A 27,617-nucleotide genomic window follows, 5' to 3' on the forward strand; every position below is an offset into this window, starting at 1 on the left:
ACTGCTCTCATTAAACAGAGATTTCATTGTGCAGTATATCCATTTTTTCTCCCCACTTATTCCCCTGGCCCACTTTCCCCACGCACCCACCCATATCAGGATTTCCCACTCACTCTGTAGTACCCTAACAACATCAGGAAAATCCAGGAAGCCATTCCTGCTCCCCCTGATATACCCTGCCTCCAATCCCTCCATCACTTGCTCTATTAAAAATCTAGAAAATTCCCATTAGAAAAATATTTAAAACCAGTTAAGGTTTTCATAAGTGCGATATCTCTCCAAAACAAACCATTAGATACAAAGAATATGTCTACACAGCAACCAGACACCCACAGGTGGCCCATGCTAGCCAACATGGGATTGCGGGGCTTGTGCTGTGGGACTATTAAATTTCTGTGTAGACTTCCAGGCTTAGGCTGGAGCACAAGCTCAGGAACCCGGAAGTGTAAGGGTGAAGTGTAAGGGTCCCAGAGCCTGGGCTCCATCCTGAGCCCAAAAGTCTACATAGCAATTAAACAGCCCTGCAGCTCGAGCCCCACAAGCCCAAGTCAGCTAGCAAGGCAGCTATGGGTATATAGTTGCTGTGTAGATATACCCAAAGGAATGTCAAGCTAAAGGACTCCTTTTAATCGGACCCTAACACCCACACAGCACATTTCCACTGAGGGTGGTAGACTCCACCCCTTCACAAGGATCAGCCTTCTGTCTCCAACACATAAGGAAACACTGCATACAGACTTCCTCACACTGTAATGCAAAAACCTTCCTTACAATATCATATATCCCAAACATAACAGGGCAACACTTAGCACACAAGTCAACGCTGACACATGCTTATGTTGCTGAAGTTGTAGTTAAAGTTGCACATTATTGTGTGAGGGAAAGTGATGTGTTGTGTGCAGCATATAAGAAGGGAATGTGGGAGTCCTGTCATTAAAAATATGCTGTATGGGCAGTAAGTTACAACTAAGAGGCGTCCCTTACCTTGGCATTCTCTTGCATTTAAGGGTTTGCATTGGGTGGATGTCACACTTCAACAACCCTGAATGTTTTTTTAAAATAAAATGTTTATGGGAATTCAGTAAAAGTTACCCCACTACAAATTCACAACAGTACAGAGATAAAACTACATACAGATGGCCTACTAATCCTTCAATATGCACTAGGTTAGATCATTCAATGATAATTTTTTACCTGTGACTCTAGTTTCTCCTGGTAGACGAGGTATTTCCTCATTTTGTTCCCATTTAGTTCCATCTTTTGGGGTCTAAAGAGAAAGGGTGGTATAAAAACAAATTCATACTTGATGCAACTTCTTCAAATCTTATAGATATAAACTGTTTTAAAACATGAAATATCCAGTACATGAAGGAATAGGAACTTCAGTACAGGAACTGACATAGCAAAGCAAAGCAAAAAGGAACCCCTAAAATAATAATTCAACTCTGTGCTTAATGTTATTTGCTAAAGAAATATTCAAAAATAATTTCTGTATTTAACTGGAATAAAATGTCTATATCTCAATGTCTCTAAAGGTTTTGTAGATTCCAATTCTCTGGAATAAGAGTTATTCATCATAGTTGCTTAGTTCAAGAGTTTAAAAATCTGTCCCACTTTTCAAATAGTTATACAAGCAAAATGTTCACCTCACTATTAGATATACTTTGCACATTTGGTGCTTATGTCTTTTAATAAAGATTTTAAAAAAACAGTGAGTGACAAGGCTGTAGTTCAGCATAAGTATTTCTGCAGAAGGTAGTGAGAAATATTTTTAAACAGCAAGTAAACAAACTTCTATTATACTACTTAAGTGCAAGGATACACAGTCCACCAAGTAATGCAGAAGCAGCATCTATTTGCCTCAGAATAAATCAAGCTAAAATAAATCAAATAAAAATACTCCCCCTCCCAATACGTGTGACGAAAGAGTGGAGTTTAGTAGAGAGTACTATCTTTAGGTAATTATATTTTATCTCAAAGTGGCCCAGCTACCAGATATGGCTAGATCAGTGGTTCCCAAACTTGTTCCGCCGCTTGTTCAGGGAAAGCCCCTGGTGGGCCAGGCCAGTTTGTTTACCTGCCGTGTCTGCAAGTTTGGCCGATCGCGGCTCTCAGTTGCCGCGGTTCGCTGCTCCAGGCCAATGGGAGCTGCTGGAAGCGGCACGAGGGACGTACTGGCCGCCGCTTCCAGCAGCTCCCATTGGCCTAGAGCAGCGAACCGCGGCCACTGGGAGCCACGTTCGGCTGAACCTGTGGACATGGCAGGTAAACAGACTGGCCGGGCCCGCCAGGGGCTTTCCCTGCACAAGCAGCGGAACAAGTCTGGGAACCACTGAGCTAGATACAACTTGTTAATTAATTGTGTGATAGAATTTTTCTAAAGACAAAAAGAGCTGAATAGTAACAAAATTTCAACATTCAGCAATACTAGAAAAAGTGCACAGCAATTTGCAAATTGAAACAGGATTGACTTTCGGGCGCTATAAAAACCTGGAATAAGAAATTTCTTTGTTTGCACAGGTTGATGCTTCAATCTTACAGTTCATTGTTGTTTCAAGTTGCATTTGAACTTTGGAAATAGAAATAATTTATATTTAAGTTACGCAATAAATATTCAGTTTTATGTTCAAGAACCTGAAAGCTAGTGACCCCTGGGATACTTGACTTAAAAAGTGAAAAAAATACATAGCCACAATAATACAGAAGAAGCTACACTCACCCTTTTAATTGACGAACTCTCCAAGGAGTTTGAATTATATTTAGGTGTTGATGATGAGGCCATATTGGGGAGCTGATGAGAAAGCAGATATTGGAGACTTCAGCTAGACTGCATATATTATACAGAAGTCAGATGTAAGAACAGGAGAGAACGGGCTTTGAACATTTGCAAAAGAAAGTATTAGAAATTTTAGATATATAGATTTATTCTAAAATGCCTTGCAATCTAATGCTCATTCAAATCAATCACAATATTTTAAAGCCTCCAAATATAATGAAATAATAATATACTAGGTTTTTGATTTTTTTTAATTCCTTCCCCCAGCCCCAAACAAAACCAGTACCTGGAGTCCATATTATATATTTTGGGTATTTTTAAAATGTGATTAACTGAGTACATAACTCAGCATACTTAGCTATTGTGTTCTGCTACATAGTAGAAACATATACCCACATAATCTGTCACCTGAAGGTTTATATCCGGAGTTGGCAACCTTTCAGACGTGGTGTGCCGAATCTTCATTCATTCACTCTAATTTAAGGTTTCGCATGCCAGTAATACATTTTAACGTTTTTAGAAGGTCTCTTTCTATAAGTCTATAATATATAACTAAGCTATTGTTGTATGTAAAGTAAATAAGGTTTTTAAAATGTTTAAGAAACTTCATTTAAAATTAAATTAAAATGAAGAGCCCCCCCAGACCGGTGGCCAGGACCTGCGCAGTGTGAATGCCACTGAAAATCAGCTCACGTGCCATAGGTTGCCTACCCCTAGTTTATATTATGAACTTTCATTTAGGAATACAGGGAACAAAATTAAATTAACTGGCATTTATCACACAGACCTTAAAATTTAAGCTGAGTAAATTTATAAGAAATGTTTCAGAAAGATTGAGAGATCAGAGGAGGAAAAACAGAAGGAATTCCCCAGTATTTTTATGGTCAGAAAACACAATCCCAACTTCCTAAAATTGAAATGTCCGTGAAGCCACCAGCAGGGGGAGTTTGTTGTCTTTTTCTTAATCAGAGGAGCCTTGATCATTTAAACAAAGAGGCTGCCTTTTTTTTTTTTAATTCAAGTTTAAAAAGCTGGTTTTGATTAAAGACAAAAGTGCACCATTTCAGGATTTACTCTATAAAGCAAGCTTCAGTTTATTTTTTCTGATTTTGCAGACGGGGAACCTGTCTGCTTTAACCTCAGATGGGCAAAGGTGCAAGTCTATTTTCCAGTAACATATTTTTCTTCTACCGGTGACACCCTTCCCTAAGATTAACTACTAACTGAAAGCAGTCTTTTGAAAGGTTTTGGTTTTATTACCTAAAAGCCACAAGAATGCTCTTATTACAGCCTTAATCAACAATGATAAACACACAGTGGCTTTTTTCCTACAGACTTTTGAAAAGATCCCTTTTGTCACTTGGTTTAATCTACCTCTGCTTCTGCACAATAGCATGTTCCCATTGATGCTGCAGCAGTGTGAAGCAGGCAGAAGTGATACCAGCAGTTTAGAATTGTGACACCCTTCTGGTTTTGAAATTGCGGTGACTGTACAGGAAAAGCACTCCAGTGCAGGAGGAGCATGAGGGTAAAATAGAACTATCTGTGAACTTCACTGGCTTGTCTTGTGAATGAGAGCAGGCAAATATAGGAACCCTAATATTCAATTTATTTACAAGTCTTTTTAAATTATTTTATGCTGCCATGATTTATGGCTTAGCAAAAATATAGTGGAAAGTATAAAAACACTCCTTCAGAACACAAGTAGTAGAAATCCAAAATATTCCAAATGAAAACATGAGGGAAAAAGAACCTTGTGATTCAGCATGCTAAACAGCTTGTTTAACGCTATCATATCGAGGCATCACTTCCTTCCTAGATCTCTTTCTGTTTCAACTTTCTCCAAAAGTTGCTTTGGTTGTGACCCAAAAATGATTCTGGATTTTTATTCAGTTTAAACATTTAGCCAGTTGAGCTCAAGAACCACCTTATCTTTGGACTCATGAAACTGAGAAACTATTTTGTTTGAAAACTTACAATTTGAAACATAGCAAGTGCTGAGGGAGTTCAAATGCCTTTGCCATGTTTCATAGGAAGATATGTTTTAGAACAGTACACTCAACGTAAGTGTGGTATATCTATTTGTGCCACCTTTAGGATGAACTGTTCCTAGTACTCAGCAGACAATACCTCAGAAATCACAGCTGTATTATATTAATAATAGAAAAGGCAACTAGGAGTGAGAGAAGATAGTTTGGAACTAGCAAGTTTTCAGAAAAATTTTCATAGTATAAAAAAATATTGAACACAAGTTTGCAATCTTTTCTAAATAATAATGCTGTCACTTGTGTATATTTGAACACTCAACATTCAAATGGCTGAAACTATTTTCTTTAAACTAAAACTGGCTTTTAGCTGATATGTTTTGTACTTATTCTTCATTCAAATTTATTTTTATTAAAAGAAGAAGAAAGACCGTCCATTAAGCCATTTCGCATACAGATGTTCACAAAGATACCTGAGCATTAACTGAAATCCCCCTCAAAAAAGATATTCAGTTATAAGTTTATTTTTTAAAAGGTGAGGGAAGTTAAATACAACATTAAGACTGAGGGTTTAGTTACAAAAATCATGTAATTCAGAGCTCAGAGGCCTTATTTCTTCTCAGGAAGAACAGTAATATGCATTTATTTAGCATCTTATACTGGAAATTATACAAATGTAAGTTAAGTCTTATAGCACTCATATGAGGTAAGTAGGCATCTAGTACAGAAAATGAGTGCATGAAGGCACAGAATGGGCAAGTGACTCGTCCAAGATCACAGCAAATTAGTGGTGGAACTGCAACAGAATGAAGGAATCCTAAACCCCTTAATTTCCTTGTCTGGCCACTGGACAACACTTCCTCCTATATTACAGGCACACTGAGTTGATTGGGGCTGTGTGTAGCTGTACAAGAGTATGTCTACACTACAAAATTAGGTCGAATTCATAGAAGTCGATTTTTTAGAAAGCGATTTTATACAGTCGACTGTGTGTGTCCCCACACTAATGTACTAAGCGCATTAAGTCAGCAGAGTGCATCCACAATAGCAAGGCTAGCGTCGACTGTTAGAGTGTTGCACTGTGGGTAGCTATCCCACAGTTCCCGCAGTCTCTGCCGCCCATTGGAATTCTAGGTTAAGCTCCCAATGCCTGATGGGGCAAAAACATTGTCGTAGGTGGTTTTGGGTACATGTCGTTAGCCGTCCCTCCCTCCGTGAAAGCAACGGCAGACAATCATTTCATGCCTTTTTTCCATGCGGGCACCATACTGCTTTCAGCAGACGGTGCAGTAGGACTGCTAACCATCATCGTCATCCACTGCTTCCGCTGCCACTCTGCTCTCCTGATGCTATGAATCCACCGCACAGGTCTTCTATATGACCGTCGTCATCCACCGCTTCCGCTGGCACTCTGCTCTCCTGGTGGTCTCACAGGGCCACTTCCGCTGCAACTCTGCTCGGCTGCTCTTGTCTCGCCATACCACAGCAAGCTTGCAGCCCACTCAGCTGTCGTCCTGGCAGCAGAAGATGCAGTAGGTCTGCAAAACTGGCCATCCAACCACCGCTTCCCCTGCAACTCTGCTCTCCTGCAGACGCCATACTACGGCAAGCATGGAGACCGCTCAGATCACCGCGGTAGTTATCAGCATTGTAAACACCTCGCGCATTATCATGAAGTATATGAAGAACCAGAACCTGCAAAAGCAGGTAAGGAGGCAATGGCAGCATGGTGACAAGAGTGATGAGGACATGGACACAGATTTCTCTAAAAGCACGGGTCCCGGCAATTTGGCCATCCTGGTGGAAATGGGGCAGGCTCATGCCATGGAACGCCGATTCTGGCCTGTGAAACAAGCAAAGATTGGTGGGACCGCATAGTGTTGTGGGTCTGGGAAGATTCCCAATGGCTGCGAAACTTTCGCATGCGTAAGGGCACTTTCATGGAACTTTGTGACTTGCTTTCCCCTGCCCTGAAGCACAAGAATACCAAGATGAGAGCAGCCCTCACAGTTCACAAGCGAGTGGCGATAGCCCTTTGGAAGCTTGCAATGCTAGACAGCTACCGGTCAGTCGGGAATCAATTTGGAGTAGGCAAATTTACTCTGGGGGCTGCTGTGATGCAAGTAGCCAATGCAATCACTGAGCTGCTGCTATCAAGGGTAGTGACTCTGGGAAATGTGCAGGTCATAGTGCATGGCTTTGCTGCAATGGGATTCCCTAACTGTGGTGGGGCCATAGACAGAACACATATCCCTATCTTAGGACTGGACGACCAAGGAAGCCAGTACATAAACCGAAAGGGGTACTTTTCAATGGTGTTGCAAGCACTGGTGGATCACAAGGGACGTTTCACCAACATCAATGTGGGATGGCCAGGAAAGGTACATGACGCTTGCATCTTCAGGAACTCTGGTCTGTATGAACAGCTGCAGCAAGGGACTTACTTTCCCGACCAGAAAATAACCATTGGGGATGTTGAAATGCCTATAGTTACCCTTGGGGACCCAGGCTACCCCTTAATGCCATGGCTCATGAAGCCACACACAGGCACCCTGGACAGTAGTCAGGAGCTGTTCAACTATAGGCTGAGCAAGTGCAGAATGGTGGTAGAATGTGTATTTGGACGTTTAAAAGCGCACTGGCGCAGTTTACTGACTCAGTTAGACCTCAGTGAAACCAATATTCCCATTGTTATTACTGCTTGCTGTGTGCTCCACAATATCTGAGAGAGTAAGGGGGAGATGTTTATGGCGGGGTAGGAAGTTGAGGCAAATCGCCTGGCATTTGATTATGCGCAGCCAGATCCTGGGCGGTTAGAAGAGCTCAGCAGGGCGTGGTGCGCATCAGAGAAGCTTTGAAAACCAGTTTCATGACTGACCAGGCTACGGTGTGACGGTTCTGTTTGTTTCTCCTTGATGAAAACCCACCGCCTTGGTTCACTCTACTTCCCTGTAAGCCAACCGCCCTCCTCTCCCGCCTTTGATCGCTGCTTGCCGAAGCAATAAAGTCATTGTTGTTTCAAATTCATGCATTCTTTATTAATTCGTCACACAAATAGGGGAATAACTGCCAAGGTAACCTGGGAGGGGTTGGGGAGGAAGGAAGCACCAGGTGGGGTGTGGGAGGAGGGAAGGACAAGGCCACACTGCACTTCAAAACTTACTGAATGCCAGCCTTCTGTTGCTTGGGCAGTCCTCTGGGGTGGAGTGGTTGGGGGCTCAGAGCGCCTCCCCACCCCTACCCCGCGTTCTTGGGCATCTGGGTGAGGAGGCTATGGAACTTGGGGAGGAGGGCAGTTGGTTACACAGAGGCTGCCGTGGTGGCCCGTGCCTTTCCCGCACCTCAACCATACATCGGAGCCTATCACTTTGATCCTCCAGTAACCTCAGCACTGCATCCTGCCTCTCTCATCATGCTGCCACCACCTTTCCTCTTGATCCCACTACCTCTCCTGTTGCTCCCGTCTCCTGTCCTCGCGTTCATTTTGTGCTTTCCTGGACTCTACTATTGTCTGCCTCCACGCATTCTGCTGGGCTCTTTCAGTTTGGGTGGACTGCATGAGCTCAGAGAACATTTCATTGCGAGTGCGGTTTTTTCACCTTCTTATCTGCGCTAGCCTCTGGGATGGAGATGCTAGTGGCAGCGTTGAAACATTTGCAGCTGCGGGAGGAAAAAAAAAGGGAGAGTAAAATTGAAAAAGACACATTGGCTATTTAAAAGGAGGGGCTGATGTTTTGGGGTTAACGTGCAGCACAAACCCAACTAACCCCCCCCACACACACCCAATTCTCTGGGATGATCGCTTCACCCCTCTCCCCACCATGTGGCTAACAGCGGGAATGCTTTATTTTCAGCCACAGGCAAACAGCCCAGCAGGAACAACCACCTCTGAATGTCCCCTTAATAAAATTCCCCTATTTCAACCAGGTGACCATGAATGATATCCTCAGGAGAGTGATAACACAGAGAGATAAAGAACAGATGTTGCTTGAATGCCAGCAAACACTGGGACCACACGCTGCCATGCTTTCTTATGCAATGATTCCAGACTACGTGCTACTAGCCTGTCGTGGTAAAGTGTTCTACCATGGAGGATGCAATAAGGCTGCCCTCCCCAGAAACCTTTTGCAAAGGCTTTGGGAGTACCTCCATGAGAGCTTCATTGAGGTGTCCTGGAGGATTTTTGCTCCATCCCCAGACACGTTAACAGACTTTTCCAGTAGCTGTACTGGCTGCGAATGCATTCCAAGTCTTCAGGGCAAATTAATCATTAAACATACTTGCTTTTAAACAGTGTATTATATTTACAAAAGGTACACTCACCAGAGGTGCCTTCTCCGCCTTCAAGGTCTGGGAGCCCGGGTTGGGAGGGTATTGGCTTCAGGGTGATAAACCGTTCTCCCTGACAGCCAGGAACTGTTTCTCTGCTTGCCTGGTGTGCGCTAGCATCTTCCTCATCCCCAAAATCCTCATCCCTGTTGTGCGAGACTCCCTTGCAGGAGTCCACGTACAGGTGTGGGGTAGTTGTAAGGGCACCCCCTAGAATTGCATGCAGCTCATCATAGAAACTCTGACCTCGAGCGGGCGTTTGATTCTTTGGTAGGCTTGCCTCAGCTCCTTAAGTTTCACGCAGCACTGCTGCAGGTCCCTGTGATAGCCTCTGTCCTTCATGCCCTTGGAGATTTTTTCAAATATTTTGGCATTTCGTCTTTTCGAACGGAGTTCTGATAGCACGGATTGTCTTCTCATATAGCGACTAGATCTAGTACCTCCCGCTCGGTCCATGCTGGAGCTCTTTTGCCATTTTGGGACTGCATGGTCACCTGTGCTGATGAGCTCTGCATAGTGACCTCTGCTGATGAGCTTGCCACTCTGGCCAAACAGGAAATGAAATTCAAAAGTCTACAGTGCTTTTCCTGTGTACCTGGCTAACGCATCTGAGTTGAAAGTGCTGTCCAGAGCGGTCACAATGGAGCACTCTGGGATAGCTCCCAGAGGCCAATACTGTCGAATTGCGTCCACGCTAATCCAAATTCGACCCAGCGATGTCGATTTCAGCACTAATTCCCTCGTCGGGGAGGAGTACAGAAATAGATTTTAAGAGCCCATTAAGTCGACAAAAATGGCTCCGCTGTGTGGATGGGTGCAGGGTTAAATCGATCTAACACTGTTAAATTCTACCTAAACTTGTAGTTTAGGTAGACCTAAACTTGACCAGGGCCAAGATGAATTGCACAGCTAAAACCCTGTTATCAAATTCACAGGACAGGCCTTATAATTTTAGCCCCATTACTTTCTTTGTATTCATGCAGAGATTCACTGAATGGAGAAAAGTCTGCTAAATACTTGCTAATTTATGGTTATAAAACCTTGATACACAGCAGTACAAAAAAACCCAAACTGCTTTCATCCCATCAGGCCACCTGAAAAACTCAAGTTTTCTAGCACACCTTGTGATGCAGCAAAAAAGGATGTTTGCTACACAAAGAAGAACATACGCCACAAATACTTTTAGGAAATCTATTTGTCAATACTTCATAAGCCTTGTTTTTCTAGATATTTCAGTGATGATCTCAGTAATGATAGGAACAAAATCATTTGCTGACTTCCATCTATTCCAAAAGATATAAAGAAGTGAAACATGCTCATATATAGTTACAGAACAATAGTCAAATAATTCAGTTTCATTTCCAATTGCCAGAAATGGCAAAAACTGAATTTCTTCAAAGCTATTAATATCAGATAAGATCTTACCAAACTAAGAGTAGTTCTTCATTTCCCCTACTTTATATGTAAACTATAGTCAAGTAACTTAAACTTTGTGCGAGACTTTATGAAGAAATAAAGCAGTGAACAAAATTCTAAATTAAGATCCACTTGAACAGATCAAGTTCTCATTTACAGTACCTGCCAATTCAAGAAGTACCCGATACTGTTTTTTCTTCAGACTGGAATAGCTAACTGATTTTCAGAAAAGGTTTTTAAATCTCATATTAAACATTTCCCTTTAAAACATTGATTTCTTTTCTTCTATGGAACAGATTAGAAGAGTTGTTTCTGGCAAACTGCCAAAGTGAGATTGCTGAGGAGTCCAAAGGCATACTCCATCATAGTCCTAAAATAGTTTCAACTTTCCAATTATTATGCAGCAACAGCAGTTGCTCCATAAGAAGAAATTTGCAAGTGAACCAGTTTTGACACCTCCCCCCCGCCCAAATCCCTCAAACACACTGCACAACGCAAACCCATGAAAAAAATATAAGACTCAAAGTTGGTAGGTTAGATCTTGGGCAGACACAGAATTTTTCTGCAAAAAAATTTAAATGAATCATACAAAGAACTGCTGTATTAGGATACCCTAAATACATAGTGTGTTAAATAGTTGGAACATTCTCCCCCTAGCCACTGTGCAGCGAGAGAAAAAATAAGATACAAAGTGTACTTTTACTTAACTTACTTGAGATCTAGCAACCAGAATTAAAATATAGTTGTTTAAAGTCTTATTACAAGTGTTATTAAAACACAATATAGTAACATTGCCAGAGAACGATGGCTCATATGACCTCAAAAAATGATTCGGACCCAAGCTTTCACTAAAAACCAAAAAACTATACTTATACTAGCTCTGTCTAAGGTTGGGGCCTCACCAAGCTCCCTCAGACCTTGAAAGGGGTAGACACTAAAGGCCAGGCACCTAAAGATGCAGGCTAGGCACCCAGTGGAATTTTCAAAATCACGTAGGCTCCGAACCCCCCACTGATTTCAATAGGAGTTTGGTACCATGGGATTTTCAAAACACCTAGAGGTACCTAACTGCATCTTTAGGACTTAAATACCTCTAAAAATCTGGTCCTAAGCCTTGAGAGTAGCTTGTCAAGCCCATCAAAACTCATGGACTGGGTGTGACTATTGAGGCTCCTTGTGGGGTTTCTTTCCTCCCGCAAATTGCGGGAGGTCCACAAGAGAGGGCAAAAACCTCAACTTCCCTTCAATCCTCTCATTTTGTCACCCTCCCTAAAGAGCCTGGGAGATCTGCCTTCTGCTCTCTCCTTCACTCTTTTCCTGAACACCTCATCACCCCCTTATAAAGTCTGGCAGCTCCCCTCAAGAATTTGCAATCCTCACTAGGACTCTTAAAAGGTTTGGAAACCACCACCAACTCTGTTATTAGGATCGAATGCCCAGTGAGCCAAATTTGGGTCAGTGGAGTCCTGACAAGAGTGATTTGGCTCTTTTGGGGTCCAGGAACCAATTAAAGATCATTTGACACAGATGAGTCTTCTAAGGCCTATATATGAGAATTACACTGTTTAACTGAAATCTGTATTTAAATCAATATTGTTATAGTTGTGAAAACCCTTATGTGGACACATTTAAAGTCACTTTATACCCAACATATCAATTTAACTTTATTCAAATTACATTGAGGCATGCATACTTACTACAAATGTTCGGTAACTAGTGTAAGTTATGGATAACATAGCATTTGCTCCTTTACAGATACTTATTCTTAAGCCACCATCATTGAACAGAAAAACAATTGCTTTTAAACGGTCATACCACCTTAACAGCAGTTATATTACCATGAAGCACTTCATACAAGATGCTTCTTTGCTACTTAATTGCTACTGATTCCTAAATCTAGTAAGGAATTACTAGATTTAGTTTCAGAATATGCAAATAGGATAAATGAATGAAATCTTATTTAGTAATATATATACTTAATATATCTCTAAAAGTAGGAATACACCAACATGACAGTTGAAGATGAAACAATAATTTGGTGTGGAGAGAAACATTTTCTTTTTTAATACTAAAAGGAAAAGTATTCGATTTTTGTAGATTTTTTCGGCAGTAATTATGTTCACCTGGAGAGATTTTTACAAGGATGTGAAATTACTAGGGCTGTCGATTAATCGCAGTTAACTCATGCGATTAACTCAAAAAAAATTAATCATGATTAATCACAGTTTTAATCGCACTATTAAAAACAGAATATTAATTGAAATTTATTAAATATTTTGGAAGTTTTTCTACATTTTCAAGTATTTGATTTCAATTACAACACAGAATACAAAGTGTACAGCGCTCACTTTATATTTATTTTTATTACAAATATTTGCACTGTAACAATGATAAACAAAAAATAGTATTTTTCAATTCACCTCATACAAGTACTGTAATGCAACCTCTTTATCATGAAAATACAACTTACAATGTAGATTTTTTTTTATTACATAATTGCACTAAAAACAAAACAATGTAAAACTTTAGCGCCTACAAGTCCACTCAGTCCTACTTGTTGTTTAGGCAATCACTTAGAGAAACAGACTTGTTTAAATTTATGGAAGATAATGCTGCCTGCTTCTTGATTACGTCACCTGAAAGTGAGAACAGGTATTCACATGGCACTTTTGTAGTTGGCATTACAAGGTATTTACGTGCCAGATATGCTAAACATTTGTATGTCCCTTCATGCTTTGGCCACCACTCCAGAGGACAAATTTCAATGCTGATGACGCTTGTTGAAAAAATAATGCGTTAATTAAATTTGTGACTGAACTCCTTGGGGGGAGAACTGCATGTCTCCTGTTCTGTTTTACCCGCCTTCTGCCATTTATTTCATGTTATAGCAGTCTCGGATGATGACCCAGCACATGTTCATTTTAAGAACACTTTCACTGCAGATCTGACAAAACACAAAGAAGGTACCAATGTGAGATTTCTAAAAATAGCTACAGCACCGGCACGTAAATACCTTGTGACGCTGGCTACAACAGTGCATGCAAATGCCTGTTCTCACTTTCAGGTGACATGGTAAACAAGAGCAGGCAGCATTATTTCCTGTAAATGTAAACAAACTTGTTTCTCTGAGCAATTGGCTGAACAAGTAGTAGGACTGAGTGGACTTGTAGGCTCTAAAGTTTTACATTGTTTTATTTTTGAATGCAGGGGTTTTTTGTACATAATTCTACATTTGTAAGTTCATCTTTCATGATAAAGAAATTGTAGTACAGTACTTGTAATGGGGGAATTGAAAAATACTACACCTCTACCCCAATATAACGTGGTCCTCAGGAGACAAAAATTCTTACCACGTTATATCGAACTTGCTTTGGCCCCCCCGCTCCTTATCCCCTGACTACCCCCTCCAGAGAGCCCCCTGTCCCTAATCACCCCCCAGGACCCAACCCCCTACCCAACCTCCCTGCTCCCTGTCCCCTGACTGCCATGACCCCTATCCACCCCCCCACCCCCTGATAGGCACTCACCAGCAGCGGTTGGAAGTGGAGCAACGTGGCCCCAGGCCGCTCCACTCCACCAGCTCCCAGACGCAGAGCTCCACTTCCTGCCGCCGGTGAGTGCAGGGTGGTTGGGGAAAGGACACCCCCCGCACCCACTGGCGGCGGGAAGTGGAGCGCCACAGCTGGGAGCTGGCGGAGTGGAGCAGGCTGGGGCCGGGCTGCTCTGCTTCCACCACTGCCGGTGAGTGCCGGGGGGGGGGGGGAAGAGAATCCCTTCCCCTATGCCTCCTCCCCCGAGCGACACGGCTGGGGCTGAGGGTGAGGGAAGCAGAGCGGGCTGCTCCCGGCCCCCTGCTAATCACCCGGGCCACTCTGGGCCTGCAGGGCCCCAAAAAGTGCCCCCCTACAGCTCCTGCCTCCCAGACTCTGGGGAGGGAGAGGCTTGCTTTACTGCGTTGTATGAGAACCCATGTTATATCGGGTCACGTTATATTGGGGTAGAGGTGTATTTCTTTTGTTTTTTAGAGTGCAAATATTTGTAATAAAAATATAAAGTGAGCACTGTACACTTTGTATTCTGCCTTGAAATTTAAATGAATATATTTGAAAATGTAGAAAACACCCAAAACTATTTAAATAAATGGTATTCTATTATTAACACTGTGATTAATCATGCAATTAATCACGATTAATATTTTTGATCACACAATTAACAGCAATTAATTTTTTTAATCACTTGAGAGCCCTAGAAATTACACTAAACTATCAGACATCAAAGACGTATTTCCAGAAGCTTCTGGTACAGTGGTAACATGAGGAAAGGATGACATTATGGCTCATCCCAAGTGACATAGGCAACTATAGTGAAGTCAATTATATGCATAGAAATAAATACTAGGGATGACTAAACAAGATGGGGAACATTTACTTAAACCAGGATTACTTTTAGTGATAAGGAGAAAAAAGAGAAACAGTCTGATAGTTTATCTTTTCACAATGTGAAAAGGAGCACTTGTGGCACCTTAGAGACTAACCAATTTATCTGAGCATAAGCTTTTGTGAGCTACAACTCACTTCATTGGATGCATTCAGTGGAAAATACAGTGAGGAGATTTATATACATCACTCTCCTTACAGTGTGTATGATAACACCCATTTTTTCATGTTCTGTGTGTATATAAATCTCCTCACTGTATTTTCCACTGCATACATCCGATGAAGTGAGCTGTAGCTCACGAAAGCTCATGCTCAAATAAATTGGTTAGTCTCTAAGGTGCCACAAGTACTCCTTTTCTTTTTTAGAGACAATTAAGGCACTGTAAGTATACTGGTACACACTCACTGCTGCAGGCCACCAGCCCTTACCTGTTAGCATTCTTTTTCCAGATGAAAAAGAAGAATTCCTATCATCATAAGCAAAACCAGCAAACCTGAAAGCACAGTGCTTCAACAATGTATTTTAAACAGGAGAGGAAATATTAAGCCAATTGCCAAAAGTGCATAATAAATCTGAAAAAGAAAACGAGTACTTGTGGCACCTTAGAGACTAACAAATTTATTTGAGCATAAGCTTTAGTGAGCTACAGCTCACTTCATCCTGTAGCTCACGAAAGCTTATGCTCAAATAAATTTGTTAGGCTCTAAGGTGCCACAAGTACTCCTTCTCTTTTTGCGAATACAGACTAACTCGGCTGCTACTCTGAAACCTGTCATAATAAATCTAAGATTCTCTTCTGTCACAGTTCAATGGGAAGTTAGAACTGTGACCTCTACCCGGTCTCTCTGTGGGCACCCTTTCTAAGGCCTTGTCTACACTACAGGGAAGTGTCAATCTAAGCTTTGCAATTTGAGCTCCGTGAATAGCATAACTCCAGTCAATGCAGCTTAGATCTACTTACCACAGGGTCCACACTACGCGATGTCGATGGGAGAAGCTCCCCCGACGCCTCCCCTTACTCTTCTCAATCCGGTGGAGTACAGGAGTCCATGGGAGAGCGATCTGTGGTCGCTTTAGCAGGTCTTCTCCAGACCCGCTAAATTGACCACTGATGCATCGATCGCTGCATGTCAATAGCCCGGTAAGTGTAGACAAGCCCTAAGTGTCAGACCTCTACCCGCACTTTAGACTGGATCACCAGGTTACCACACCCCCCATTCCAATGGTACTGCCATTGTTATGAGTGCCTTAGACTCCTATTGCGGCCATCCTCTAGTGCACTCAAGTGACAAATTTTGTAACCTTCACCTCTCTCCATGTGGAGGCCCTCAATTCTACCACTCACAGACCAGCTCCTGGAGTGGCAGCTCCCCCCATTTCCAACTGTGTTAACACAACAGACCCAACTGTATTTGGCATCTGTAAGAAATGAGTCTCTGGAAGCCTGCAACCTATGGTTGAGTAAAGTGACTATAAAACAACTTATTCAAAACAAATGTATCATCTATTTACGCTAAAGTACATACCAAGCCAAGAGAAAGATTAAAACAACAGTCTATACACATCTGGTCCCAACTAATCTCGATCCTTTCCTTGCAAGTTTTGCACTTTTCTTGCTCTTAGCCAAGATACCACCATTTCTGTGCTTCTTCCCCTTACGTCTAGGATTACCAACCCTCCCAGATTGGCCAGGAATCTACTGAAATCGGCCTCAATCTCCCGGTGACTATTAAAAGCAATCCGGGACATTTTAATAGCCAAAAGTCCGGTCAGCAGCACAGCAGCACTAAGGCAGGCTCCCTACCTACCCTGGCTCCGCTTAACTCCCAGAATGGGCCAGCATGTCCAGCTCCTAGGCGCAGAGGCGGCCAGGGGGTCTCCACATGCTGCCCCGCACCCTGCCCTGAGTGCCGACACTGCGGCCAATGGGTGCTGCAGGGGTGGTATCTGCAGGCAGTGGCAGTGTGCAGAGCCGCCTGGCCATGCCTCCGCCTAGGAGCCAGACATGCCAGTCGCTTCAGGGAGCAGCCCGAGGTAAGCTCCATCCAGAGCTTGCTCTCCTGCCTCACCTCCTCCTACACTCCAACCCCCTGCTCCAGTTCTGAGTCCCCTCCTAAACCCAAACTCCCTCCTAGAGCCTGTACCCCACATATCCCCTGTACCCCAACCCCCTGCCCCAGGCTCAGTTTGGAGCCCCCTGCCACTCTGAACTCCTTGGCCCCACCCCCTAGCCCAGAGCCTACATCCCCTCCCACACCCCAACCCTCTGCTCCAGCCCGGTGAAAGTGAGTGTGGGTGCAGGAGAGTGAGTGGGGGTGTGATGGGCGGGGGGGCAAAGGTGTTTGCATTTGTGCAATTAGACAGTTGGTAACCCTACATTATGTCCCTAGCAGTGGCTGCCCCGTCACACTGGTTCCTCTCTAGGCCAGGATCTAATAGTTTAATGCCCTTTTGACCCCATCCACAGGTCTGAGAAAATTAAACTGCTAGCCTGATTGTAGCCAGGCATTTCCCTATTAGTATTTCCCCCATTGTTTCCTTGAGGATCCTAGGTACTCTCTCTGGCACTACCTTAACTTTGTCATTATTGCCTGTTTGTTTCCCCCTAACAGCCTCCTTTGATTTAAATTCCATTAAATCAGACAGGACATCAAACAGGTGAACTGAAGTACAGATGATATTCATAAAAAAATACAGATAAATCCCTTTTTCTCCACATCTTCAAATCCAAAATCAATAGCATCCAAACATTTTCAGTGTAAGAGTCAAATGTCCTATTTCAAAATGTGAAGGGGACATAATCAGATGAGATAGCGTAGTTTAAACCTACAATATTTTCCCCCTCCAACCCCTTCCTGAATTCTCTCAAGAAACTGCACTGAAAGCATAAAAGTAGCTCCTAATTTGGGTGCCTAAAACTAAATTTTACTTTCTAAGTTACTAAGATGCTTCTTCAGCTTCCCAGCTGGGCTTAAAGAGGAAACTGATGGCTTTTTTTTTTTCCTTTCTCTTTTTCTAAAGAGTCCTTTTTGCAGTACACCTGCTTCTCCGCTTGCTAGTTCTCTCTCCCCCATGGGCCCCATCCCTCCACCAACTGCTCTGCAACTTGCTTGCTCCCCCTCCCTTCCCACTCCTGTAAAGACAACATGGCTCCAACCTTCTGCTTTCTCTTCCCTCATCCCTCCCCTCAAAGTAGCCCCTCCTCAGATGCTGCTTACTCTTTACTCCCCTCCTGAAAAAAAAAGCTGTCAGAGAACACATTTTAAGTTTGTAATTAAATACAAAAATTTTCTTCATAAGAAAGTCACTCTCAAGATACACAGTTAAGAGCCTTAAGGCAACAGGCTAGACACCAGTTCCTTAAAAACCAGCAGCTCCACTAAAAAGCTTTCATTTTATTTGCTTGCACATTCAGATATATCTATCTCACTCAACAAATTTATTTCAGTTGCTACTGTTAAGTTCAAAGTTTCTGGCTTTGGATGCCAAATAGGACCTGAAAATAATAGCCTGCTTAGTAGGGTAAGCTGTATAATAACAATTCCACTGGGTCAGAAGACAATAGCATTCTAAGCTCATCTTGGTTTACATACATCATTAATGGTTTCGCTACCCTTACTGTCTGAATGATCCTGCTGACTGTGGTCTGAATGCATGCCTAACCAATAAGTGAATAGGATATCCATTGCCAGATTGCACATTTCATTTGCACCAGAAACAATTCACAAATTTAGTCAAGTGCATCTACCTGTGGAGCTCCAAGTTTCTTGGAGTTTTGAAGGCAGATGTAAATTCAGGCAGCGATCAGTATGTGCAAATTGCCTGATAAGTCAAACAACCTTCATGTGGAAAGCTCTTCACATGTATGTGGCTTGACTGAATAGTATATGCTCTATTTGCAGAATTTCCTAATATTGTTTAGACCGCTTGTAGGTTTACGTAAGTGAAGTCAGTCAGATTCATCACTAACGTATGCAGATTCTTGAGTGTGTCTCATAAGGAGGACTGTCGTCAGTAGTATCACTCCTAGTTCCAGAAGACTTTTCTACCTGCTCTGTGCTTATACTGAGCTCTTTTCCAGGCTGGCCTGTCCTTTTAGGACTATGTAGTAATGCCTCTGACATAACCAATTCTCTGTGAGACTACGAATGAAAAGCTGGATCATGAGAGGTACACTATTAAGGAGTTGGAACCACTCCCAATAGTTTCCTCATACACACCAAACATACACATAACAAGACAATGACTCCTGCCGTAAAGAGCTCACAACAGAATTGTATTAAATGAGAACGGGGGGATACAATACAGTGCATGAGATAACAATGAGATAGTTACAATTAATATAATAAGCAGCAGTCATAGCACTCCAGCTGCCTAACAAACGTCAAGCGTATTATAGACATCACAGCACTGTTGGGTTTTAAAGAGATTTAAAGGAAAAGAATGTGGTGGCCTTGCAGATTTTTACGGGGAGTCCTCCCTTGCATAAGAGGCAGCATGGGGAAAGTGTGAAAATACTCATTGGCAAATTTGACAAGATATTCTCCCAATGCTTCCCAGACCCAAGAGACAAGATGTTACTGTACCTATGGCTTTAAAAAAATTAAAATTAAATTAAAAAACACTCCTGCTGTTCTAGAGCAGGTATTGAATGAAATTTTTTTCTAGGAAACCCAACTCTTATTTGGAGAGGATTTTTTCTCGCTCCTAGACTTTCCTCCTCACTTTCTGTTTCAGAGTTTTCCTTTGTAGCCGGAACTCTACCTAACTTCCACCCCAATTTCAAAACGACTACATTTGAAGAGTTAATTAGCCCTCCTGTAAGGCCATTTAAGGTGCAGAGGACATATTCTTGTCATTGGCCTCCAACAGTACTTTCTCTAACTGTTCACTCAACTGTTTCCCTCCTTCAAATTATGTTGAAAAAATTGCTTGGAGAGGTTGCCATGGAGGAGTCAACAGTGTCTTTTAGCAATAGCATTAGAAGCCACATCTCACAAGACAGATTAAGGAACCAACGGAAGTGTGTGCCATGACAGATGTAGCTGAAGTAAGATTTTAGCAGATTGACTTTTCTTTACTGTCTTGCTATATCTTTTGTCTTCATATCATCAAGAGCAAGCAGCATGCACGTCAGTGGTTCCCAATATTTTTTGTTGGTGGTGCTTCTCCTCCACCCTTGGGGAGGGATTGGTATATGTCCCCAGTGCCACATTATGATAGTGCCATCTCTTTTTTCTGTCGCCTTTCTCTTGTACTCTTCTTTTTCTGTCTGCCCCCCCTTTGTCATCCTCATGTTCTTTCCTTTGTTGCTCTTGCATTTTTCTGACTTGTCCCTTACATACCTCCTACCTTCATTTATTCCCTGGTAGCTCTGATTCCTCCCACTCATTACCCAACTCAATTCGAAGGCACACACTGCTGGCATGGGGGAACATCCACTGGTGCCCACCAAAGTGGATGTGGGTGCCACGCAAGCCCAGCAAACAAGGTTCGGGTGTGACAGGTTGCTATCTCAGTCTGAAGCCCTGTACAGTGAAAGCAGCACAACAGAAGCAAAGAAAAAAGGAAACACAGACTGAGCAGCACATTTGCAGTGTGCACATGTAGTTAGGAATGATCTGCAGCTTTCCAAGCCAGACAGACCCTTTTCTCTCCTTTGCATCCCATTGAAGTAGTCTGTACCTCCCACCCCGCCACTCATGTTGCGAAAAACGGATGTAGTTGATGAAAATGTTTGAGGGGCAACAGATGCTGCTTCAAAGTTTCTTTTAAAAAAGTCTTCAGTCTGTCTTTCTGCTTGTTCTTTTTGAAAGATATCTCCTCAGGCCACAGTAGCTCTATTGCTAAAGATTTAACTGATGATTCCACCTATGAAATGGAAGTTATTTCTACTTTACATTTTGCTATACCTTATAAAAACTTCATTATGACGGTTGAAATGATATCCTATGTCCAAGTTTTTCCCAATTCCCCATTGATAATGTTCTCAAACAATGGATATATTAGTGTGCCATTCTCTTTCACCTGTACTTTTTGTTCCCTTTAGTCCATTTTTCAGTCCTGTTATCCCCGGATTTATCCCCGGTTCCTATAAAAAAACTAGCTAAAGGATGGGGAGATGCGGGGGTGAGGAGGATGTGAATCTTGCTCTCCATCAAATGTATGGTCATCTGGAAGAACCATTTCTTCAGGGGAATTATATTTTTAAACACCCTCTTAGCAATGTTACACCTCTCCAGAGTGCCTCCCCTCTAAGTGGGCAACTGATCATTTAGATAACCTGGCTAAAACATCAATCTCACTGGGTGGCGCCATCACTTTCAGGAAAAAGAAAAGGAGGACTTGTGGCACCTTAGAGACTAACCAATTTATTTGAGCATGAGCTTTCGTGAGCTACAGCTCACTTCATCGGATGCATACTGTGGAAACTGCAGCAGACATTATATACACACAGAGATCATGAAACAATACCTCCTCCCACCCCACTGTCCTGCTGGTAATAGCTTATCTAAAGTGATCATCAAGTTGGGCCATTTCCAGCACAAATCCAGGTTTTCTCACCCTCCACCCCCCACACACACAAACTCACTCTCCTGCTGGTAATAGCCCATCCAAAGTGACAACTCTCTTCACAATGTGCATGATAATCAAGGTGGGCCATTTCCTGCACAAATCCAGGTTCTCTCACCCCCTCACCCCCCTCCAAAAACGACACACACAAACTCACTATCCTGCTGGTAATAGCTCATCCAAAGTGACCACTCTCCCTACAATGTGCATGATAATCAAGGTGGGCCATTTCCAGCATTTCCACCATCAACCTCAGCCTGGTCCAGTCCACACAAGAGATCCACTTCCTGGACACTACAGTGCTAATAAACAATGGTCACATAAACACCACCCTATACCGGAAACCTACTGACTGCTATTCCTACCTACATGCTTTCACCCTGACCACACCACATGATCCATCATCTACAGCCAAGCTCTGCGATACAACCGCATTTGCTCCAACCCCTCAGACAGAGACAAACACCTACAAGATCTCTGTCAAGCTTTCTTACAACTACAATACCCACCTGCGGAAGTGAAGAAACAGATTGATAGAGCCAGAAGAGTTCCCAGAAGTCACCTACTACAGGACAGGCCTAACAAAGAAAATAACAGAACGCCACTAGCCGTCACCTTCAGCCCCCAACTAAAACCCCTCCAACGCATTATTAAGGATCTACAACCTATCCTGAAGGATGACCCAACACTCTCACAAATTTTGGGAGACAGGCCAGTCCTTGCCTACAGACAGCCCCCCAACCTGAAGCAAATACTCACTAGCAACCACACACCACACAACAGAACCACTAACCCAGGAACTTATCCTTGCAACAAAGCCCGTTGCCAACTGTGCCCACATATCTATTCAGGGGACACCATCACAGGGCCTAATAACATCAGCCACACTATCAGAGGCTCTTTCACCTGCACATCCACCACTGTGATATATGCCATCATGTGCCAGCAATGCCCCTCTGCCATTTACATTGGTCAAACTGGACAGTCTCTACGTAAAAGAATAAATGGACACAAATCAGACATCAAGAATTATAACATTCATAAACCAGTCGGAGAACACTTCAATCTCTCTGGCCACGCAATCACAGACATGAAGGTCGCTATCTTAAAACAAAAAAACTTCAAATCCAGACTCCAGCGAGAAACTGCTGAATTGGAATTCATTTGCAAATTGGATACTATTAATTTAGGCTTAAATAGAGACTGGGAGTGGCTAAGTCATTATGCAAGGTAGCCTATTTCCCCTTGTTTTTTCCAACCCCCCCACCCCCCGTCGTTCTGGTTAAACTTGGATTTAAACTTGGAGAGCGGTCAGTTTGGATGAGCTATTGCCAGCAGGAGAGTGAGTTTGTGTGAGTGTCCCCGGAAAAAAGTGGGGGGGGGGAGAAAGCCTGGATTTGTGCTGGATATGGCCCACCTTGATTATCATGCACACTGTGAAGAGTGTTGTCACTTTGGATGGGCTATTACCAGCAGGAGAGTGAGTTTGTGTGGGGGGGGGGGGGTGGAGGGTGAGAAAACCTGGATCTGTGCTGGAAATGGCCCACCTGATGATCACTTTAGATAAGCTATTACCAGCAGGACAGTGGGGTGGGAGGGGAGGTATTGTTTCATGATCTCTGTGTGTATATAATGTCTGCTGCAGTTTCCACGGTATGCATCCGATGAAGTGAGCTGTAGCTCACGAAAGCTCATGCTCAAATAAATTGGTTAGTCTCTAAGGTGCCACAAGTCCTCCTTTTCTTTTTGCGAATACAGACTAACACGGCTGTTACTCTGAAACCTACCACTTTCAGGGAGACCCTAACTTCACCTGCTGCTCCCCCTTAGAATCTGTCAAGTCATTTTAGTTGCAAAAGCATGAACAGATCCACTTCAGTGCAAGGCTGAATGACTACAGTAAACTAAGCACCTCTGCTACAAATGGTGTTTATTTGTTTTTTGTGTTATAACTGGGCCTCTGGCAGCAATCCAACAGGTGGGGAGAGGCATCCCACAGTTGCCAGCAATGTTCTAGCAGGTATTAATTTAAAAATGCCAAAATAAGAAGCGAAAAATAAGGAACTCAAACTGCTCCTCACCTCCTGGATGATGAGCAAGCTGAAATAACGGTAAACACATTTCTAATTTGATCTGCAGGTGTAAAAGGAAAAACTGAACTAACTCCACCTAACTGAACTAGCTGGAGGCAAAATTTCAGCTGGGAAGGTAAAGGGCTTTCCCCTCGGGAATCCTAAGAATGACAGTTCCAAACTGGCCTCTAGCATCTATTTTCTTTTCCATTCTCTTCTATATAGGTTCTTATACAGTACTCATCACTGTAGTGTCTGAGCAGTTTCCAGTAGCATATTAAGCAATGTGACTAACATCTGTCATGTGTTTGCTCTCTGATCCTCTCCCCAGGGGAGACGTGTGCAGTAATGTTTTGTTTTGATGTATTATTTTCACATACAGCTATATATTTATGTTGAGAAGACAGTCTCTATGCAGGTTTCAGAGTAACAGCCGTGTTAGTCTGTATTCGCAAAAGGAAAAGGAGTACTTGTGGCACCTTAGAGACTCAACTGGGGCTGAAAAAGAAATTGTAATTTATAGAATTCCAATTCCATAACAGTAAGCTATATGCCCTCTGACACACACAACATTTTTAAAAGACTGTTACACAGTGTGCAAGATTAATTTTGTCAAAGAGTTTAAGGGAATGTCATAATATATTATACAGCTATCACACACACCAGAAATGTACTCTACTAGACAAAAAAAAGTTACTGTAGAATTAGTTTGATCAAACTAGATGATGACAACATTTCATACAGGTCTGTTCTTTTTCTCTGAACTCTCTACTTTTGTCACTTGCAGGACATATATTGACAACACTAATCACATTACAGCTATCTGCATCTATCAGCTTGGATATCCTCATCTGGAAACCTAGTTTGTTTTTACCACTAAACCATGGATTAAAACCAAATATTGTAGCAGTGTGTAATAAGTATGCTTTGTTTTTGTCCACTGAAACAGTTCTCTGCCAGGAAAATTTTGTCCTTCAGACCTGGCTAATGACAAACAAGTATGACCATAACCATGGAAAAAGTACTATTTCCTTATGGGTAAGTAAAGGATTCTGGACAGTAGTCAATTATACCAAAGCCACAGTAGAGCCAAACCGTAGGAACCTATCTAGACATTTTCTGTCGGTCTGTTTTTTAACATAATATAACCTTGTTTATTAACTACACCAGTAAAGGGGCAGCAATCTTCAGACCAGACACAAAGAAAGACAAAATCCATTCAGTCATTTAACATTGAGCAACACATAACTACCGGTAATGTAGATCTAAAATTTGTCTTCCAAAATCTCTAGAAGTATTTTTTGAGAGCTACTAAGAACAAATGTGAGCTCTCCTCCTTAAAGGAAGCCCTACTCCCAGCACCATTAAAATTAACAAAAAAATCTTAAAAGGTCTCGCAGTATGATCATTTGAAAAACAACGATGCAGATATTAAAACTGATTTACTTTTCTGATTTTATTCTAGCACTAACTCAGCCAAATGAGCAGATTGCAAATATCACCACCATTTTTCCTACTTCACATAGAAAAGACTGAAATAAAGAACGACTAACAGCAAATTAGCAAATTGCTAGCAAGAACTATTCTCATTAAGAATAAAATAAAAATATTTGCTCTGAAATTAAAAGACCTGCCCCACATTTTAATGTCATTGGAAAGGGAAACTTTTTTGGAGGAGGAGGAGGAATTAATCTACTTAATTCTTCAAATGAGGGAGGTACTGTTAATGTGTCATGTATTTCAATGAAACATTTAACATCTCATTTTAAGTTACCAACATTCACGCCACTGGAGCAGCTAGAAACAGAAGAAAAATCCCAAGGGAATGAATAATAATAGTAACAAAAACATACTCCTAAAGACTCCCATGAAGCAGCATCTCGGTTTGAAGCCAAAGGTAATTTACATAGCACCCAAACCGAGAGCAACACTGGGGGATGGGAAATCTCTTCATGGCCTGATATCCTTCTCCAACACAACTTACAGCTTTTAAAAGGGTTTAAGATGGCAGGAAGGTAGGAGCCCAGAAAGTGTCTTGGGAAACAAGGTGAGATGTGACTTGAGAGAAGGGAGAGGAAATGGCCTGAGAGTTAATGGTCACACCAAGCGCTAAGGAAGTGAAGTGATGTTCCGCGGGCTGGGGCTGACCTGGGGGCAGGGGCACGGGAAAGACGGGGTGGCGGGCATGGTGATGGCTGGAAGAAGAGGTGCTATGTAGGATGTGGGGGGGCCCGCCTAGGAAGGAAAAGGGAGAGGGTGCCATGAGTGGAAGGGCGTGACTGGATGGCAGTGACCCAGCGGGTAAAGACTCTGCGGCGTGGGGGCTACCTTGGGGGAGGGACATATGGGGCAAGGCGCCTGGGGGAGGGGCATGGCAGGTGAGAGTGACCTAGGAGGCAAGGTGGGGGAAGGGACTCTGGGGGGGGAGGGGTTTGGCAGGAGCGCAGGGGAGGTGTATGGCGGGGGTGGGGGTGAGGGTGGGGTGGGGCGGTGGGTGCGGACGAGGGGCATGGCGGGGTGGGGCGTTGGGGCGTGCCAGGGTGGAGCTATAGGGGTGCGGGTTGGCGTGGGGGAGGGGTATATCGGGGGACTCTGGGGGGGGTTGCTGTGGGGACGGGGGGGGGGAGTACTTCGCGCGGAGGGGGAGCCAGGCCGGGCTCCTGTTCCGCAGCCCCGGGGTCAGCAGGAGCCGCCCGTTGCCCTGTGGGAGGCCGGGGCCACTCACCGCGCTCCAGTCGCCGTTTCCCCCCTGCCGTGGGCCCGAGTCCCGCTTCCGCGCCGAGCGCACCCCTCACGGCACGGGCCAACTTCGCCCTGTCACGTGACGGGGCCGGAGCGGAGCCCCCCCCGCCTAAGGGTTTGGCTGAAGGGGCTGGGCCGCGGGGCCTGCCGGGAGCTGTAGTTTGCGTGGGCAGGGACGGGCCGCGGGGCCTGCCGGGAGCTGTAGTTTGCGTGGGCAGGGACGGGCCGCGGGGCCTGCCGGGAGCTGTAGTTTGCTTGTGCTGACAGCGCCGGTCTCAGGTCCGTACCACAACGACTGACTCTAAAGAGAGCCAGGAGGAGAAAGTGGCCGGGCGGGGGCAGCATGGGAAGGGAGACCCATGAACCCCTGCAGGACAACAGCCCCCCCTTTCTCAACCCATGGAACAAACTGCCTCACCTCAGCCCTCAGGCGGCTACGGCCTAGGCAGCGCAGCGCACACACACACACACACACACACACTCTCTCCTCCCGCCCCCACTAGGGTTGTTGCCCTCAATCTATTCCGTTCTGTAACCTCCCAATAAACAGAGACAAGTTCTGTGGGGGGGCCTGTTGCTGCCTATCTTGCCTAAATAGAGGTGGGTGAAGCCCTGTGAAATCTGGTCCAAAGCCCCAAGCTGAGAACCCATGAACTAAGGCTGGCGACACGCAGCCCAGTGAAAAGTTGGAGGACGGCCAGCGTGAGAGAGGAGTGATTGAAATGGTCACGCCGACGTCCAGACTTCCAAGGGTATCTCAATCACCCTTGCCTCACGACTGTGTGGAGTCATTTCCACTGGTGCAGAGCTCAAAACGCAATCGACTCCGCAAGATGCACGGAACCGAGAATAGCTACAAGAAAGTTATTGCCCCAAATTATTAGAAATTATAACAGACTGCCAATCAAAAAGCCATGTGGGACAACTGCATTACCCTGGCCTAGGAGATGGAGAGACAGCAGAGGCAGTATTGCAATCTACCATCAAATCAAGGATGGATAATAATGACCCAATGGACACTGGATAAAAACCTAGTCACATACCAGAACTCCGTCTTGGATAGCTGCCTAATGTACTGTATCTGCCTCTGACAAGCACCCAAGTTCCTGTCCTTTTTTTACACTTTGGCGCCACTTGTTAATACCACTACTATATTTTTAAAAGATATTTGAAATGGGGGCAAAGAAGGAGAGAGATTGTGAGAAGATAGAACAAGGCAGAAGAGGAGGAGAAAACAGGGAAAGGAAAGAGGGGGAGGGATCAGAAAAAGAAAAGGAAATAGTGGAG

General features: G+C 43.6%; 1 protein-coding gene across 5 annotated transcripts in view; it reads right to left on the reverse strand.

Moving 5' to 3' along the window:
* MTM1 (myotubularin 1) overlaps positions 1–26,440 on the reverse strand; it is a 75,739-nt gene extending 49,299 nt beyond the window's left edge. For 2 of the 5 annotated variants that reach the window (XM_073358368.2, XM_073358365.2), the window contains exons 1-3: positions 6,065–6,560; positions 2,720–2,791; positions 1,195–1,267 (exon numbers count right to left, since the gene is read on the reverse strand). In XM_073358368.2, the coding sequence (XP_073214469.1) occupies positions 1,195–1,267; positions 2,720–2,791; positions 6,065–6,076 (157 nt within the window). In that variant the 5' untranslated portion in view covers positions 6,077–6,560. Of the gene's footprint in view, positions 1–1,194; positions 1,268–2,719; positions 2,792–6,006; positions 6,561–26,313 lie in introns of those variants that run through there. The other 3 variants (XM_073358366.2, XM_073358367.2, XM_073358369.2) reach the window with 3 other exon arrangements.
* Positions 26,441–27,617: the final 1,177 nt, after the last annotated feature.

The sequence above is a fragment of the Lepidochelys kempii genome, chromosome 9, assembly GCF_965140285.1.
Source record: "Lepidochelys kempii isolate rLepKem1 chromosome 9, rLepKem1.hap1, whole genome shotgun sequence".
NCBI lineage: Eukaryota > Metazoa > Chordata > Testudines > Cheloniidae > Lepidochelys > Lepidochelys kempii.